The sequence below is a fragment of the Cebidichthys violaceus genome, unplaced genomic scaffold, assembly GCF_023349555.1.
Source record: "Cebidichthys violaceus isolate CVI_PGR_0920_01 unplaced genomic scaffold, fCebVio1.0.p SCAF_6, whole genome shotgun sequence".
Taxonomy (NCBI): Eukaryota; Metazoa; Chordata; class Actinopteri; order Perciformes; family Stichaeidae; genus Cebidichthys; species Cebidichthys violaceus.
The window spans coordinates 2,753,987-2,773,899 of NW_027176816.1; the positions used below are offsets into that span (position 1 = coordinate 2,753,987).

Sequence of the window (19,913 nt, forward strand, 5' to 3'; positions counted from 1 at the left end):
ACTGTTCCATTTTCAACAAATGACTCATGCTGCATGTCTTCTCACATTCAAGCTGATAAGATGAATGCAGTGGACCGAATTGTTGACCTCAGTTGAAACAAACACCTCAGTGAGCCACATCTCTGAGAAAACCATAATGGTCCTATAATATCAGCTTACTGTAAATGTATCATTCAAGTCAAGCTCAGGAACTGAATTTGAGATAACATTTTCATTTGACTGTTTTTTTTGAAAAAGTACATACATATTTAGCAGAAGGGTTCAGTTTATTCCTGTAAGCTGTGGGACCACAATGATAAAGCAGCTAAAATGCAGTGTCATGTAACCACATGACACGGCCATTAGTTCACCATGTAGGCCCATAGCTCAGGGCAGTGGTACAGCATGTAACAAGACTAAGAGTCTACAACCGGGCTTTCAGCTTTATGAGGCTGTAGTTACAGGCACAGCTGTACTTTCAGCTAGGCTAACATGATCACAATGACAATTTTAAAATAGGGATGTTTAACATTTATTATGTTCAGCATGTTTGTCATCTTAGTTTAGCATATAAGCATCACAAAGGTTAGTATGATTTATCGGGAACATGAATGAATCCATCCTATACTTGTTGATGTTGGTGCTTTGTGTAAAATGTATTTAATTACCTTTAAATCATCTTCACTGTTCATCCCTGGCTCGTGGCAATGTGCAGACAGTTTTGGCCTGTGTGGACATATTAGTCACAGCACCGGAGGACACTGTGTATACACAGCGTATCTGGTCATGCATGGGCAATTATGTGCTACTACGGCAACCTGTGTGTTTTTTTTGCTTCTTTTTTAAATGTACTTATTGTGTGTCGGTGGTGGGGGCTTGTGTGTAGGTGTCTCTTGTACATGTGTAGCCTACGGAAAGTTCAAAATGAAATGATATGGAACGTATGTTGGTCTGTCTTACAAAGCTCTCAATGTTCTCAAATTGATGACACATCCTCTGACTGTCCACAAGAGGGTAACACAGGGTTTAGTTATTGTTGAGTGCTTCTTTACTTTGCACTTAAATGATGTTTGGGAGAATCTTTCAAATGCAACAATTCATTATGATTCAGCAGACCCAGCTTTTGGCAATCTACAAAATGCTTTCAATTGGATGAAATCTAAATTGTGTAAGTTGAAACTAGTTTTAATTGACAGTAAATCCAAAATTAAGTGGGTTTTTTTTAAAGCGTACACTGTATAACGACAGACTCTAATTGACCTATTTGTCAAGCTCCAAACAATTCTTAACTACATGTTATCAACATTTATCTTGGAATGTTGATGTGTATTTTAAACTATTTTCAAGACACATATATGAAATTGTGTATGTTTTCTTATGCTGATATTGTAGGCCTTTGGTGCCATGATGTGATGGTTATGGTTTTTGAGTGATGTCATTGTGTAGTGTGACCTGATTGGTCTACGTCGGCCTACCAACCTATTTAAATCATGCTCTCCCATTGTTTTGTGAGGTACCCTAATAAAGGTTGATATACCGAAACATTGTCAATAAATATCTCTGAACACAAGTGAAAAAGACAATGTGCGGGAGTATATCTATATTGTCTACCCAAGGTATTCTCCTCAAACTTCCAATTAATTTAGATTTTTTTAAACTAAAAAACATCAACACATAAGCTATTTATTCTTAATATAGTGTATACATTTGTCTAGCCATAAGTTTATTTCTATAGTACCCTTGAGAGAGACGTTGAACGCACAGCAACGATGACGACATCGAGTGTGACTCTGTGATTGGCTCGACGACCTGTAACTCATCCGATCTCTTGCCAGAAGCGGAAAGGGCGGGACAAAACACTACGGAGGCTCATCATGGCGGGATGCATGAAAATGACAAACGGTTTCACCTCTATAAGTGCTAAATTAAGGGTTTTCATGGTGCTACTTATCTATTTACCCCAGACATCAGGACACCAAGATACGGGTAAGAAGCAGTGTTAGGCAGAAATAGCGGAGAACTATTAATATACATATTTTAAACAAGTTTCATCGGTCAGGCTAACTCATGCTAGCTTGTGTTGGGCTGTTTGGATTAAGTGCAACTGTACAGAAATGACTTCATGCTAAGGCTTTCTCTTCGTTCTCTGATTATTTTAACTCGGTTGTATCATGTTTAAAGTTTGCTACGAACAAATCTGTGACACCTGAACTATTTAGCTGGAGTTTACAAGCCCTGACCCGCCCTCAGGTTATTTCTATCATGCTAATTATATAACCTGTGCGTCACTAAGCAGAAACAAGTTTTACAGTTGCAGCAATTTGCACGATATTCAGGAAGTGAAGACAATGATGTATTAACACACTGCATGAGGTATATACCTTGCAAAAATACTACACCTGTTAAGTGTATGGTATGCATTTCTGTATTATTTTCACCTCCATAATATAGTATTTTGTTGGGACTTTAAGAGGTGAAGAATCAACAATGGATCAAGCTTAAAGTATAATATCTCAGTTAACATGAAACGTTACTTGTGTTTTAGGGTCTAGGATTTTACTAAATGATTATATCACTATATATATATATATATATATATATATATATATATATATATATATATATATATATATATATATATATATATTTTCAAAGTAAAAACACACAGGTGATAATGACATCAATAGTAATAATCCACTATGGACTAAGCTAGTAGCTTCCTTAGTTTGTAATGTGTGTTGGGCTATTGTAATATATAATAAAAAGTAATTAAAACTTAATATTTTCAAGTTTTAGATAAAACATAATTTATTTTAGTCATCTAGTAGGGAAGTCAGGACGTATTGAGAGACGGACTTATTGACGATACAAAAAAATACATCCTTCAAAACAGTCATCTTTTAAATGTGTTGACCGTGTCTCAGGTTTCTCTTACAGTCAACAGCCTAACTTATCAAGCAACTTGTGATGCAATCTTAAGTATTAACATGCATGTATCTTCTTATCAAACACAGGTAACAAACATCCCGTAACTGATCTCCAGGATGGAGAGGAGTACGTACTGTCAGGGTCCAACAGGTTCTGTTACAAAAACTCTGTGTTTCCAACTTGGAGGCAAACATGGACAAGAATTCAGGTAAGTTCCACAAATGTTTGTTAGCTGAATTCAGAACTGTTTAGTGTGTATTTAATGCACTTTCTCAATTATAAAATAATTAGATCATGTTAACAGAAATGCTGTTATTATCACCCTCAGTCTGGGTATCTTGGGGCCAAATTTGATGTGGTTTAAAGTTTTAAAATGTTGTGATCAGTGACATCAAGAAAAACGGGATATTGTGTAAACAGTTATTAACAAGAGTTATAGCTTACAGCACTCTTAACTTAATAACTGAATATTTCTGATAGGTCAAAGTGTGGAGTTCAAACGTGTTTAAGGTGGAGATTGTGGCGGGTGTGGAGGAGCTGCAGGAGCTGGATCGCTTCAGTGTCTGGGGCTGGTTTCAGAGCTTGTTACGTGAGCGGCACAATGAAACCACGATTAACATCAACCTGTTCAGCAAGGAGACGTGCTTCAAGGTTGATCCTGCTGACAAAACAAAGTACACTGTCAAGCCCTTTCGTAGTAAGTGGGGAAACAAATGTACACAATTAACTTGCTGGTTATTGACAGTTATTACATTCAACACAATGTCCTCTTTTTCCTTTGCAGAGTTTGACATCTATCTGTTTTTGGTTTTCCTCGCTGGAGCATCTTTGTTTGTCTTTGCAGGATCACTCAGCAGGTCATTCTCCCAACTCATGTTTCATTCTTAGGATTTTACAGCATTATGATGTAGCTGTTAACAGTTTTCTTCCTCCTTTAACTGAAGGAGTCAAGTGTTCTTCTACTCTGCTGGTATGAGCACTGGCATGATCGCCTCACTCATCATCCTCTTTTTCATTTTGGCACGCTTTTTGCCAAAGGTGAGGAATTTCATTGCCCACAAATATCCATGATTTTATAAGTTAAATCACTGTGGCCTCATATTTAATTATTGTACTCTTTTGTCTATGTTTGTTTCTGCAGAAAAGCCCGTTTTATGTCTTGATTGTTGGCGGCTGGTCGTTTTCTTTGTACGCCATCCAACTCGTCTTCAGGAACCTCGGCGTGATTCTGCGAGAACACTGGAACGTGGCTTTAGGTACCGACCCTTTGATAACACAAACTTTATAGATAGTCCCTTTTCTGGTGTTTGAAACATCAGACCAAAGACTCCTAATACAGCATATTAAAGAGCTATTTTTACACCAGTGAGTATGTAAGATAAGCATCCACTATATTTGACACCTTGAGAATCACCTTTTTAAGTCAAAGGGTGCCTTTGGATACGTTTGATGGTGTTAATATATATTTATAATAATTTTGGGTTAGTTCTTCCTAAACACGGTAAATCAATATGTGTGTTTTTGTGTTTTTCTCAGGTTATGTAACAGTGGTGGGATTCATCACGTTTGCTGTGTGTTACCGTTACGGTCCTCTGGTGGATGCGAAGAGTATTAACATCTTGTCATGGACGCTGCAGCTGTTCGGCCTACTTCTGATTTATTTTGGGATTCAAATTCAGCAAGTTGCCTTCGCCATCATCGTGGCAGCTTTGTTCTCCAAACATCTGGAGTACCCGGTGTGTCTGACGGTAGCTGCATGGAGGTGGGTGTTCACAGTGTCGACAGGAGGTGGCGTCAGAGTACCGTAATATATGAAATCTACTATAGCTCAAGAGTCAAAGTCTTGTACAATGTGTGCTTATTTCAGCGTTTTAGATTTATCCGAGTTGACATTGAAACAGTGATATTTAATTCTCCCTTTTTATAATCAGTAGACACGTTAATTTCTTATAATTTAGATTTTGTTTTTTATTGAGTTCTTGCTTTGTTGTGCAGGAAAATCAAAGGGTACGTTCGCTGGAAGCCGGAGCCACGTCGCCTGTTGACTGAGGAAGAGTTTATAAAGCAGGGGGAGGAAGAGACTCTGCGTGCTCTGGAGGAGCTGAGGAAGCACTGCAACAGCCCAGAGTTCAGCCCATGGAAGGCAGTGTCCAGGCTGCAGTCCCCGAAAAGGTGCCTGTCCTCATGTTCCGTTCCTAGAAGTTTATAATTCAATAAAACACATTATATTAAGCTGCTTCAACCCAGCTTGGTTTAGCAAAAAATAGAAAGACACTCTTCATTTACATTTACCGTATTTTCCGCACTATAAGGCGCACTGGATTATAAGGCGCACCTTCAATGAATGTCCTATTTTAGAACTGTTTTTATATATAGGGCGCACCGGATTATAAGGCGCATAGAATAGAAGCTACTACAGTCAAACGTTTGACTGGGGTTGCGTTATGCATCCACTAGATGGAGCTGTGCTAAAGGGAATGTCAACAAAACAGTCAGATAAATCATTCAGTCAAACTTTATTGATTTTTGATTTCATTCACAATACGGTAACTTAAACGTAGAGGGGAACTTTTCCCTGATTCAGTAAACACGTAAAAGAAACAGTCTGATACCACTAAATCAAACGTTAGTGCATTCACAATATAGTAACTCTCGAAATTGTTCAACTTACGTATAAAACGTAGTTAGTGCATTCACAATAACTCAACGTTGTCTCTTGAAAGGTGCCATTTTGGGGTCTTTATACACACAAGTGGTGTTGGACTAGGAGTAAGCACAGTACCGGTGTTTACCGCTATTACTTCGGCGACGCCCCTGACTACGGTAGCCGTAATGCTGCAAGCGGTGCGGCTTTGTAGTTTACCAGTCGTACTGAAACATTTTGACAGAGCGCCGTGTACAACCAGTATGGATCAACCAATTAACCAATTGATCCATATATAAGGCGCTCCGGATTACAAGGCGCACTGTCGTTTTTTGAGAAAATTAAAGGCTTTTAAGTGCGCCTTATAGTGCGGAAAATACGGTACATAACCGGCTATTACCATGAAGAGATAATAAAAGGTATTCCCTAATGCTATCAAAGTTAATTTAATAGACGGCAATTGACCTATTGGCTAGAATCAATTGAACCCCATTTCTACATAACTACACACAGGTCATCTCCATTCAAAGGGAAAATGTGCCACCTTTTATTTGGATGTCCAATCAGTGTTGATGGTACATTGTAGTGGATTAAAGCAATACATTCCTCAGTGCGTTTTATACTGACTGAGAAAGCGGAGTTTGCAGCTACAAAATCATCCAGCGCTGTCTTAGGACCAGGGTTCCTGCAGATCCTTAAAGTCTTAAAACGCCTTCAATTTAGTTGATATTCAGGGTCTAAAATGTCTGGAATAGATAATGTTGCATGTTTGCGGACCTTATTTGTCAAAAAAAAAAAAAAAAAAAAAGTATAGTTAGCTATAAGGATTAGTTAGACTGTTACTCAAAAACAAATTAAATGATGATGCGTTGGTTAACAATAGCTTGATGAATAATGTATTAAAGCTTTGTTGATATTGGTTGATAAGGTGATTATAAGTGTGGACAAACATTGTAGTTGTGAGTATAAGTGCATGTGTAGTATGTCGGTACTCCTAAAGACCAGGACATGGTTTATATACTGCATAACGCAGATATTGTTGCTGATGTCGTCACTTTGATCCACAGGTTTGCTGATTTCATTGAAGGGTCTCCTCACTTGATGTCAAACGAGGTGTCTGTTCACGTGCACGAGTACGGCTTTGGAGGATCTTTTTTTGAGGATGAGTTTTTTGACACAGACGACGAAGAAGACGAAATGAAGCCGATGATGATACCGGAGTGACACCGCTGTGTTAGGAGACGTACGAAAACAGTCAGACAATTCTATTATTGCCTGTCGGTAAGGTGGCCAGAGATCGGCTCTCCGTGGCTTCAACACGAATGTCCAGACTGACTCAGTGATGAACGTCGAGGCCGGATTAAGAAAACTCTGGATTGTGATATCGGTCAGAAGAGCCACCTTGAGTCCAGGCTCTGAACGAAAAACAGGCAGAACAGTGTGGTCACATCTGTTCTCAGCAGAAAGAAATGTCCAAGTAATGTAGTTTCAAAGAATGTGCACTAAAGCCAAATCTCTTTTTTTCTTTTTGTAGGGAACAAAGGCCTCTGTTGAAATTGAGGTTGCAAAAAATGGTGGGGCTGTGATTGGGACCTTTTTTGTTTTTCAGGTCAAAGCAATTTAACTTTTTACAGTGTGATGGTAGCTTGTGTTGTCTTTAGCTTAGGAATGGTTTTAAAGTTTTATTTTTCGAAACGTGTTCACAGCCCGTAGCCTCTAAACGGGTTCTCTGAGTGTAAAGTACACCATGTGATACATTCTCACCTTTTTGAAGTGCAGCGTGATACGGTCGTGGTTATGATTCTATCTTTCTGCTCAGGGAGGAGAAGTTTGATCAAGTTTGTATTTCATTGTTTTCATGAACATAAATCGGAGGAAGTGTCCTCAAAGTATTTTGAATAAAAAATATACTTGAACTCTGGCGTGCATGAATTAGCATCATTAGATTATTAGAAGTAAAAGGTGGCAAGATGTTATTTTCAGTACAATTTTAAGATACTCATTCTGTATTCAAGTACATTTTATGCTACTTTTTACTTCTACTCCACTACATTTCAGAGGGAAATATTGTTTTTACTTTAAGGCTACATTTATCTGACAGCTGTAGTTACTTTGCAAATCAGGGTTTTACATACAAAATAAAATGTATAGAATGATGCATTTTTAAATATTAAACTACCCAACAGTGTCAAAAGTAGCTTTACTTTGATCAGATACAACATATAATGCTGCACACAGCAATGTATCTACTTTATAATAATCCAAAAATCTCAATGAGGGTCATTCTGCTGCTGAATAATTTTTATTTTACTGTTGAAATTTAAGTGAATTTTGCTGCAAGCACTTGTGTAATGTTACCTTAAGGTACTGCTACTTTCATTTTAGGTTAAAAAATCTGAATACTACATCTTCCACCACAAGATTCCTTTATAGCTTTTCATAAGAATGATTTAAGATATTTGGAGTTTTAAATGGTTCCTATTTGCATCTATGGCTGCAAGAAATTATTTCCATTTTCTATGTCTCTAAAACATTTAAATGTCCACAATAGGTTCCCACAGCCCAAGATGAAGTCTTCAAAGAATTTTGTCAGCAAACATTGTGAATATGAGTCAACATTTTGAATGACATCTTTTGTCTTTCCTTCACTTATCAATCCCCCCCCCCCCCCCCCCGCAGTTCACCTCTTACCTCTGCTGTTTATATCTTTCTATGAAACGTTGTTTCAGACGTTAAAATCAAAGACAGTGATGACTGGCATTCACTCATACTGTCCTATGCATTAAATGCCCTCAGTTTTATATATACAAACATTGAGTTCACATTGAATTGGAAGTGGAAGTAAAACTGGGATGAAACTGCACTGGATGACCAGGATTTGCTGTTCAAGTGAGACAGTGCTATCTTGCCTCTGCTACCCTTTCATTATATGTTGCTGCAAACAACTACAACACTGTATTCATCCTTTTCTCTCCCACTCTTGAGTTTCAGTGAGATTATATCTGATGACATTTAGCCCGACTGCCCTCTGCATCGCACCGCCTGCATCCTGACAGCCCCTGAAAACTGAGAATTACACATGAATGAAACGGATGATCACGGATAGCATTATTTGCATGTGTTTACCAGGAAAAGGTTGGCACACTCCACTGTTGCATTTCCTGTGACTTACTTCCCTCAAAGAAATGCATCACCAACAGGTAAACGTCACTGCAAACATGACCACATTGCATGTAAAAGGGAGGGGTGTGTGTGTGTGTGTGTGTGTGTGTGTGTGTGTGTGTGTGTGTGTGTGTGTGTGTGTGTGTGTGTGTGTGTGTGTGTGTGGGAGAATCCCTTGGATATATACAAGCACATTGCACCCGCTGTGACGGCCCCCCCCTCATGGTGGCGTCATGTAAAGTGTCTGGAGTTCCCCACAGCTTGTAAACGGGCCCACAATCGATCGATTGATTCTCACATACTTGCACACAAAATACATTTGCCAGGTTTTTTTTCTGCTTGACCTCGTGGAATAGAGATAAGACAACCAAGCACTCACACCGTGGAGCTCTCACTGCTCATTTTATAAGTGGGAAACAACGTACAGCTTCAAAAAAACAGTAAGTTACATGATTATGTGTGTGATAGCAAGACTGCAGTGTTTATTGTAGGCGTGTAAATGCATGCTGAATATATATATCCCTCACAGTAAAGGAAGAAAAAGCATGAAAGAAAGAAAAACAACAGAAACCTGCAAGTGACATTCAGAACATGAACCACACGGCCGCAATCAATTCATTCACATTTATGGCAACAACCAGACCGTATTACAGACGTGCAGCCAGTGCAGTTTGTAACAAAAATCATCAAAGATGTATATCAGGAATGTCGGTAAAGAAAATAATTACTGTCATAAAACAGCAGCAGTGCATTTACCTTTTCTTTTTTCAGGCTGCAAGAGGCAGCACACACTGCAACTTTCATATATTATTCCACACAGTCTGTACAGTTAAAGACAAATCCAACTGGTTCTCTTCTCCTCAACCTCTGAACATAAAGGAGTTCAGCAGGAACAGAAAACTAGGAGTCCATTGTTGGTGGTTAAAAATCCAGTGTTCTGTCAGTACTTGTTGATCCCAAATATCCGTACTCCGTGAAACTGAGGCAATTTTGGGAGGAGCACACTGAGAAGGGAGCTTGTGTTGATGAGAAAATGCGTGGCATCATATTTTGTGTAGAAACTGGCAAGAATATACCTGCACAGAGAGAAGAATGGTGGGAATGTAGCGTCAACATTCAACACTCAAGTCTCAAAGTTGTTATCAGAAAGTGAAAATATCTCCACAACTAACCATTCAAGCAACACCTCACAGGTTAATAGTTCATTCTGTACAATGATAGTAAAGCATAGTTTCAGTTCCTGTGACAGTCTGAAGAAGTTTAGTTTAAAAATTGCAGCAGAAGGCAACAAACAAAAGATTTAGTGTTTCTCAATTTTGTGAATCCTTGAGGTTTAACAAACGTGATGAATGCAACAAACTTGCAAACCTTTTTTAAAGTTTGAAACCTGCATCGTTTACATCCATGTTTAAAAGCTTGCACCCTTTGATGGCACCGTGTTGGATGTCTTTGTGCATTACTGTCACCCGTTGATCGGTTGAATAGTGTGAAACCATCGGTGTATCGTGTCACCGATGTACATGTGCTCGAGACAAACACAAAGGGAGCCCACTCATGGTATAATTGCTCCATAGTGAAAACTCTAAACGTTTCTTTAAGCGCATCAGTTTAAAGTCACAGTGAAACGGAAGTTAGTGTCATTTTGCTTCGGTTAGGGTTTCAAATGTTTGATGACTCATCGTTTACAAAAAAGAATCCAAACAAAGGAGACTTTTTGCGACTAGCTAGCTACACCAGTCGTATAAAACCGCACATCACCATATGTGGATCGTAGTAGCTAACGGAGCAATATCAAGAGATGTGTGTTTGTATATCAGAGGGCAAAAACTTTGTTTTCATTTCCGAAACAATGTGGTTGAGGTCCGATTCATTCAAGGGAAACTTTGCAGATTTTTAACTGACAGATGACACAAAATAACAGGCGGAGTTTTGCCGGTGGAGGGAGGTACTGCCCGCGCTGAAGTGACACAGAGCCGGTTGAATATCAGCAACGTTTCCCTTGTCCTCCTCATAATAGAACAACAGGTGACCGAGGTGAGTGTGGAGCCAAATGTCGCACCAAACTCTAAGCCGGCTCGCTTTGTAGCGGTCCAATCAAATGCAAAGGATCTGATTGAAATCCCTCTCGTAAATGTACAACTCTCAACTGTTCCGTTTCACTGTGAAACACGTCACAGTATAGAATCTGAAGACGTTTTACCTTCCGTGAGAACATGAAAGCTTGACAGGTAAATTAGCCTAAAACTGTTCTCAGATCATCTCAAAACTAAAAAGGCCAGAAGATTCCCAACAGCCTGGACAAGTGAGCCAAAAAAGGCTGATTAAGCAATTATCAAACTGTCCAGCTTTACAGAGCACTTTTTTTTTTTAAAGAAAATACTTACAGAACAATTGGTGAGATAGTGAGGAATTTGCGTGAAGATGTGAACTGGACTCCGTAGTCCATCTGCTCCCAGTGTGTGAGGAGACGAGCTTTGCCTTGGTCTGGTGTCTCAAAGGGAGTTCCCTTCACTGTGTGAAGAAACAGGTACATCACCTGCAGAGGACAGACGGGTTTACCTCCAGTTTGTACTCTTCATGAAGTAATGCTCAGGCTGATCATTTTCATAGCGTAGGAGGCAAGTGTAACAAAGTGAAATTTAATAATCATATATTATGATATACTTGATTTTCTAGAAATTCAATCAAGAAATTGTTGATTGATTGTTGTGTTTTTGGCTAATCCAGAAAGTTCATTACCTGATAAATCACATTGATGCAAAAATCATATCATCTGAAATTAAAGGAATAGTTTGACATTTTGGGAAATTAGCCTTCTTGCTGAAACCTGAGAAGATCAAGATCACTCTCACATCTGTCCATTAAATATGAAGGTGGAGTCAGGACACGGTTAGCTTAGCAAAAAAAAAAAAAAAAAAAAAAGGGTTCCGGCCAAGAAATAGTCAGGCACATAATAACCCCTGTATTAAAACTGAAACGTATCGTCATAAACTTTCATTCTTTGTACAGATTAAACAAAAAAAGATATAGTGTGCTAATCAACGTGATTTAGAGGTGCTGGTATATAAGTGGATATTCATGAACTCTTGCACAGATCCAGGCTTGCTTTTTTTACCCTGTTTCCAGTCTTTGTGCTAAGCTAAGCTAAACACGTCCTCGCTGTAGCTTCATATTTTAATTTCTCATTCAGAGAACACACACACACACACACACACACACACACACACACACACACACACACACACACACACACACACACACACACACACACACACACACACACTGAAGTGCTGATCAGTGTGAACTTCAATGCAAGTCCATCAAAATGAAAACTACAGCTTAATAACTGCCTATCCTAAAATGAAAAACTATTCCTTTAACATATGGCAGTCTTGATCATTGCTTTTTAACAATGACCACAATGCCAGAGACACTATATAGCATAAATACATCTGTGGGTTATTCGCATATATTTAAGGTGTGTAATGAATCCTATACATCTCTATATCTTTAACTGACCAGGTTGTGGATGATGTTGGTCAGAGTCCAGACGAGCGGTACGGTGAAGAAGGGGATGCTGAGCAGGACGATGTGCAGCACGACGGTCAGCAGCAGGTAGGTGAGCCATATTCCTCTGCTGTTCATCACCCTCGTGTTGGGGTTCACCTCGCTGTGAGCGACGCCCACGTTCATCCTAAACACAGAGGAGAGACCAAATGTTCAGCGTTCAGGATGCTGAAAACCAGCTTCTGTTGATTCAAGGGGACTTTAGACATCCAACTTCTCAAACATGATGTTAGCAAGCAGGCTAAATCTCAAACCTGATCGCCCAACACATGGTAAAATTGCTAGTAGTGATGAGGATGATCTGCTGAAATTGAGTTTTTCTTATGTCATTTTAACACTCTCTGCTTATGGGCCGAGTCTCATACCATCACCAAACAATACAGATTTATAGTTACAATCATCTCACTACAGTTCAATTTCATGTTTGTACTAAAACCTTTTCCATTTTTTTTTAGAAATAACGTATGCATGCATTTATGAATATATGCAAATGAGCTATGCACTTCTTCAAAGGTTAACTGTCACATTCATAAAAAGAACCAACAAGAGCTGCAACTAACAGTTATTTATTTTGTATTGATTAATCTGACAGTTGTTTTCTTGACTTTTTCAAAGTCCTTGCGTTGTCAAAAAAACTATTTTTACAACGACATAAAACAAAGAAAAGCTGCAAATTCTCACATTGGAGGAACCAGAGAATGCTCCAACTAAATATTATCCTTGATTCATTGTTTGGTCTATAAAGTCAAAAAGTCAAAATGGATGTCATGAAATATCTTGTTTTATCTGTTCAACACTCCAAAACCTTAAGATGTTAAATGCATTTTCACATAAGACAAAGCAAAGCATCACATCCTCACAGTTAAGAAGTTACTATCGCATCTTAATTGTTCTATATATCAACTCTGACTCCGCCCGACTGAACTATGCTGTCTGACTAAACACGCAATTCCGCTCAGGACTTCACTACGTCACTCGGCTAGCGTTACTAACTTACCGCAGCATTCAGACAACAAATTGGCCCCAAAAACATTAACGAAGCAGCAGTTAACGTGTCATTCTTGAATATTATACGAGAACATAACATCAACCCTACATTGTTTAACTTTCAGCTTAAAAGTTAGCTTTTAAATGACACAACGTTCGCATGCTAGCTAACAGTGTAGCTGCTACCTACAGGTTGACGTGCTAACGTTAGTGCGAAGCTACGTTGATCCGGATGTAACGGCTGCTCACTAAATCAATACTGAAGGGGGTTAAACGCCTCTGCTGAATTGTGATGAATTAGCCTCGCCCATTCGGAATTTCGAGGTTTAAAACTTAACATTTACAAAGAGCAAACTTTTACCTTCCTGTGTTGTCGTAGCTCAACAGGAAATTCCTTGTTTTTTCTCTGACCCCGCCTTCGTTAGGCTTAGGCTGGTTCCGTTCCTCTGTAACAGCTGGCAAAACTCCAGCCTGTGTCTACCTGTCCTCATCAGCGTCAGGCGAACAGGTGAGGAGGACGCTACTGCATAAGCGTTTAACAAAGAGCAATTGATCTCAAAGAAAGTCCCCAGATCCCCCAGTAAATGTGAGTAATAGCTTTAACATCACTGTTAATTCCCAATTCCATGTCACCATGGGTGTTGATTTTTGTATTTTTCTGATAAACTGAAGGATGAAGTGTGGAAGCCCATTCATGCCACTGAGAGGAAAAAAAATAAGATCATTATGACTTAGTATCTCATAATTATGACTTAGTATCTCATAATTATGACTTACTATCTCATAATAATTAGATACTATCTCACAATAATGAGATAACGTTACGTATCTCATTATTTTGAGATAGTATCTTATTATAATGACTTACAGGATCTTTATTTTTTCCTCACATTGGCGGAAAATGGGCTTTTATAATGAAGTATTGTATATAAAGGAGATAAAAATGTGCACAATGCAACATACACATTAATGCAGCACTAATGTTATTCCAGAAACACAATACATAATAGTAAAAACGATTTACTGCACAATGGGAAGACCTACTTTACTTTTGATATATTTTGCAATTAATACTCACAAACTTTTAAGTAAGGTTATTAATTCAGGAATTTTACTTGTATGGAAGTATTTTCACAGTGTGGTATTAGTACTTTTACTCAAGTAAATGATCTTGATACTTCTTCCACCACTGGCTATTTGCTTCTCAGGTGCAGTTTATTAGAAACAACCCATACAATACAAATGACCGAATTATGTTTGAGAGATGTGTTGAAATGGAACCTTTAATGTTCACAAAGCACACCAGTTAACACTATACAATAGTGCACCACAAACCATTATAAACAACAAACTGAATGGCATATAGTGGTTCTTGCAAAAGTGGTTTTACACCAGTGATGCAAATTACTGTAAGTACATGACTAATGACATTGTGAAGTTGTTGTAGTCATATCCCGTACCTCGAAGTACTGTCAAAGCCTGATATAGCTTCCCTCTGTGCCAGAGAGCTCCATTGTTGTCCAGATTACCGGACTTCTACTTTTATGTAAGCCTATATGAATACTACTTCCACTATTGATTGTGACCTCAGGAGGTAATTAGAGATACTTTCTTTTTTCTTACACATGGATAAATATGATCAGAATAAATGTACATGCAAAAGGATCAATAAGGGATGTGATATTCATTTGTGCACACTACTCAACATTTAACATATTTAATTATTTGACTGAAGGTGGGCGATATGGATAAAATCACTGTGAATGCATTTTATTTCATAATATTGATATAAAGTATATCGTACTATGTATCTTGTGTTCTTGACAACTTATTTGAGGAAGTAACCAGATGGGAGTGTTTGTAGTTGTTGGCGTATCTAGCAAAATAAGTACCTAACAAATCCAGATCACATTTATAAAACAATGCTGTTAAACCAGTAACCCAGGGAGGTTAGCTGGTTTAGCTGGTAACGCCTCACTCCCTCCAGATTGAATCTTATATTTAGTGCACCAGCTTTTCACCAAAGGGCTAAAATCCACACATCAAATCAATCTACCCTTTAATATCACAGTTCATAGTCAAAAGAGAAAAAGTATGGAGCAAAATCTTGCAATGAATGCCATCGTGGAGCTCACAAACAAGAATGGATGGTCCATAAGCCTTTGAGCAAACATTTCCCAAAGTACCACTCGACAGCTTTTTCTGGTCTTAAAGTCGCCTTGCATGAGTTGAACTGAGATTTAACTTTGCATCCGAAGAAGGAGTAGTAGAGTAAACTCACGACATGGGAAAATAATTGAATTTAATACATGAGATACATAGCATGGAGGAATATTTTGGATGAGGGAAAATTACTAATTCAGTGGGGGAAAGGAAAACAACAACACACAGGCTGTTACCGGCACGCGCAGCAGATTGCTTCCCCGAAGCATGAGCAGTGTGTAAAAAATATAATTAAGGAAGTGACGTAACAAATGACCCGTGGATTATATGCGCCCTGAGGACGCCCTGAGGAACTCTGGTTTCCTGAGTGAAGTCATTTATTGAAGCACGTTTTTATATTGACATTTTATATTTATATCCATTATTATGATTATGATGTTTACACACCCAGTATCCTATCATGTTGGAATCAAGTCACGTCCAAATGACCAGAAAATAATAGGCCGGATTTCTTACACTATAAATAACATCATAAAATCTCACAGGTGATTTACAGTAACACATTGACCTTTCTGCTTGCATCATCCTCATGCAAACACAAGCTACTGTAATACTACCAGCACATCCCTGTTCATGCACACAACATAATAAACTCTTCTCATATAGGTTGGGAAAAATCTTCATTCTGACCTCTGGTTCATTTCACTTCATCATGACGGCTAAAGATCAAAAACAAACCGACCTCAAGAGTTATTATAATTGATTTCGTTTTGCCATGTGCAACTTATTTGAGCATATCCTTATTCTCTCTCTGTTTTTAGACAGGTGCTAAATAACTAATTTGGGCTATATGAGAACAGTCAATTTGGGAGAGTTTTTACCTTCAAAGACACGATGAGAGGCTTGGTTGAATTCTGGATATTAAATCAGTCGGAGAACAAACGTCCTTGTTGAGCAACCTTTACGCTGAGCTCACTGCTACTTCCTCTTCCACCATGTTCTTGTTTTTCCATTGAATTACTACTAATACAAAATTGCATCATCAGAGTGAGTGAAGGAACTCAACAGAGCACTATAATAGAGGCACTGACAGGGAGGAAGTATGCAGGAAGCTGTGGATCTCCGGAGAGCAACAGGAGTGTTTTAGGAAAGCACAGCTTCCTCCTTGTGTCAGCGTATTTGTCTGGATGTTGTTTTTGGTACTCATTCACAGAAAGTGAAGGTAACTTCCTTAGATTCTTTAATGAGCAATTGTTTATCATAATTGTTTTCAGTGGAAGGAACAATCAGCATAAAAAATACTGTGACATAATTTATGAACCACAACACATATGATGAAAGTCATATTGTCTGTTTTGAATATTTTATTTATTCTGCATAAAAAGGACATAGAAATAACAACTGATTTCAATAAATATCAATAAATAAATACATTAAATATGATTTGAATAAATATGTTAGATAATAATTCCATTGGAAGTACTTTCCATGTATACATGGGAGAAACAAGAAATACTTGTAGATTCATCGGCCATTGAAGGCAATATTAGAGAATTTGATCAATGTGATCACATAAGCGATACAGCTGCATGTCAGCAAACATTTCATGCACTACATGCATTTCTGAGCCGAGCCCTCTGTGTGATGAGCAGGATCACCAACAGCAAAGACTCGAGCGCTGAGGATGGAGAACGAGAACAGTCTGTCCATGGTGTAGTGGCACAGCAGCTCCTCCTGCCAGTGTTCAATGTCGTGAGTCTCTTCTTTACTGGTGTGGGACTCCTGCACAAACAGAAAAAAAAGACAACATGAAACTTTTGTCCAATAGTATCTGAGAAATGCAGCACAGATTTCTGACTCTGATTGCGACCGAGCTTACCATATGGTGATGCATCCCTGCCCTCGTCTTCACACATTTGTTCATGTCTTTGTGCAGTTTTTGCATCGCCGGCTTCACTTTGCTGACAAACTCGGAGCAGCTTTGAAATCCAGCAACCCTCTCCACTGCAGAGATGTATCTCGTTAAGACGTTAAGTATCTTGCCAAGACATGTCTGAGGAAGGAGCGAAATAGAGTAAGACTTAGAAATTGCATCACAATCAGGATCTCATTGTTTTACGTCCATGAACGTTTTGCTGTCCCTGATGCAATACGATTGATGTGATATTTGTTGCTTACCGCAGGCTTCTGTTTGAGGGTCTCAGGGTCACACATATCTTTCGCCTCCATCCAAACGATTGCAGTGGAGAAGTCTGTCACATCTTTGGATCCATTTCGTGCCTACAAACCATTTCAGACAAACATGCTCACAACAATGTTGCATTATATAAAAATAGTAAACATGTCAATCAGTAAATGCTGGTGTAAACTGCATGTTTTAAGTCAACATATAGTGTTAATGCCGGTTAATCTTCATATTACTGGGTACTGTCAAAATACTTTATTCTAAGTTGTATTTTGATGTTTTGACAAAATAGTTCTTGAAACTTCTGTCTGAATAAAGAATAAATTAAAATATATTGCTGGTGACAAACTTAAAAAAGTGTTTACAGTCATGCTTCAACATAAACACACATTTGTAAAAGCATTACATTCATACAAAACACAATTTGAGGCTTTATAGAAATGTCATTGCCAATGTTTTGCGGCGTATTTTGCATTACAAATTCCAAATAATGAAATAACATTTAAAAAACAAATTACCTCTTTGGAAACAGTTCGAGCAACGTGATTGAGCTCCAGAGAGCTGCTCCGCACATCCCCGCATGCATCATGCAGAGTGTGCCCGGTTGGAGCGCAGGATGCAGCCGCTATAAGCAAGAAAAGAGCAGCAAAAGACTTGAAACAAAAATCCATGGTGTTGTGGCTGTAGGTTTGTTTTAATGAGCTGTGTCCGGTCAGCGCCTTCTGTTGTGAGCTCGACCCTGTGGGTGATGTGAATGCAAGTGTTGAGTGTTGTGCCGCCTTTTAAGTGTTGCCGGTGATGCGCATCACCAGAGTGCAAATCCATGTTCACGTAATCCATGGTCACGTAATTTACACAGGCAGGATGATTGGGCAATATGAGGTCAGAATTATTACATCATCTGAGGTAAGTGTCGGTTAACACAAAAAAAGGAAGACAAGTAAAATAAACGAGCCATAGAAACACCATCGTCTAAAATGACTCCATTACCAGTAAAGTCCCATATTATCAGCATTTATCAGTATTTTCATGTTTTAGCTCATCTATTTCAGATACTTTGTATAGCTACTGGGTAGATTAGTAGTATGTCAGCATAGCATATGTTTTTATATGTAAAAAGTAATGTGTTGAATAAATGCAGTTGACTAAAATGTACATTTACCTATGAGATGGACTGGAGTCGATAAAATAGCATAAAATGGAAATACTCAGTTAAAGTACATGTATGTCAGAATTGTACTTAAGTATATCTTGAGTAAACATACGTAGTTACTTTCCACCACTAAAAAAAAAAAAGATTGTGTGTTGTAATCACAATAGTTAAACTAATAATCGTGGGCTATTATGAACAAGGTTGTTTATATTTGAATATTCCTCTACTTTTGAAATTTTAGATATTTTCCTGATCTCCAGTCATCAATTTGGGGTTGCTTTAATGACATATATTCAATATTCATATCTGAAGTGATTTACACCTGTGATTCAACTCAAGTGTGTGTCATAGAAAACACTAGTGTGACACACCAATTAACATCAATGTGTCCTAATCAGGTTTCACATCGATGTCTGTGTCGAGGAAGTGAGATTAACCTTTACAGTTCAGGCAGATAATGAACTGAATTCTCCTCACAGATTGGACAAACTTTCCATCCGTGTCCACGATCTGTCCCTCTTGAGTACCAGAAAAAAACCTTTGCCTTTTATCTGAAATGTTCTTTTACAGAGAAAGGAAATGACATGGGAAGGCTTAAGATATTTTTCTGCTTCCTTAATCTTCCCCATTTATGTTCTTTATTGTGGTAATATGTCTGTAACTGACTCATTAAGTGCACTAAACAGTATGAGCAAACACATTAAGGAAGCATACTTTCTTGTAATGTATGTATTAATTTAAAATGTTGGTAAAGATGGAAAGAGTACTGATAGCCTGCTACTCCTTCAATTCAAATTAACAAAGAACAAATGTATATTGCCTAAATATGCTGCTCAATTGTATCCCTTTTACGAGACAATCACTGAGATGTTGTGCATGGACTATCTGTATACTAAAGGTAATATTTGTAGTGTTAAAATTAGGGCTGGATTCATCTGTTGATTCATCCGATTTGCAGCAATAAGAAACTTAGATCTTCTCTATTGAAGTCAGACGTTCACTCACTGCCCCAACCTCCACACCTTTACATCTTGCCTCACGACACAAAGTGAACACTTTTTCCTGTGTTGCACTGAACATATGGACATAAATCATGAGGCACAGAATCGCACAAGATTCTGGGCTGCAGAACTCACATAACAGAT

The 19,913-nt window shown here is 38.3% G+C and overlaps 2 protein-coding genes across 2 annotated transcripts; one reads left to right on the forward strand and one right to left on the reverse strand.

Moving 5' to 3' along the window:
• The first annotated feature begins 1,853 nt into the window (after window positions 1–1,853).
• On the forward strand, window positions 1,854–7,452 carry nemp1 (nuclear envelope integral membrane protein 1). The gene is made up of 9 exons (XM_068733813.1): window positions 1,854–1,965; window positions 2,994–3,115; window positions 3,388–3,604; window positions 3,692–3,764; window positions 3,852–3,945; window positions 4,049–4,163; window positions 4,444–4,669; window positions 4,903–5,079; window positions 6,619–7,452. The coding sequence occupies exons 1-9, from the start codon at window positions 1,854–1,856 to the stop codon at window positions 6,773–6,775; spliced, it is 1,293 nt and encodes a 430-aa protein (XP_068589914.1). The 3' UTR covers window positions 6,776–7,452.
• A 1,644-nt stretch (window positions 7,453–9,096) lies between these two features.
• On the reverse strand, window positions 9,097–13,684 carry ormdl2 (ORMDL sphingolipid biosynthesis regulator 2). The gene is made up of 4 exons (XM_068733601.1): window positions 13,629–13,684; window positions 12,233–12,407; window positions 11,098–11,249; window positions 9,097–9,789 (listed from the first exon to the last, which is right to left on the reverse strand). The coding sequence occupies exons 2-4, from the start codon at window positions 12,404–12,406 to the stop codon at window positions 9,654–9,656; spliced, it is 462 nt and encodes a 153-aa protein (XP_068589702.1). The 5' UTR covers window position 12,407; window positions 13,629–13,684; the 3' UTR covers window positions 9,097–9,653.
• Between the last annotated feature and the right edge of the window lie 6,229 nt (window positions 13,685–19,913).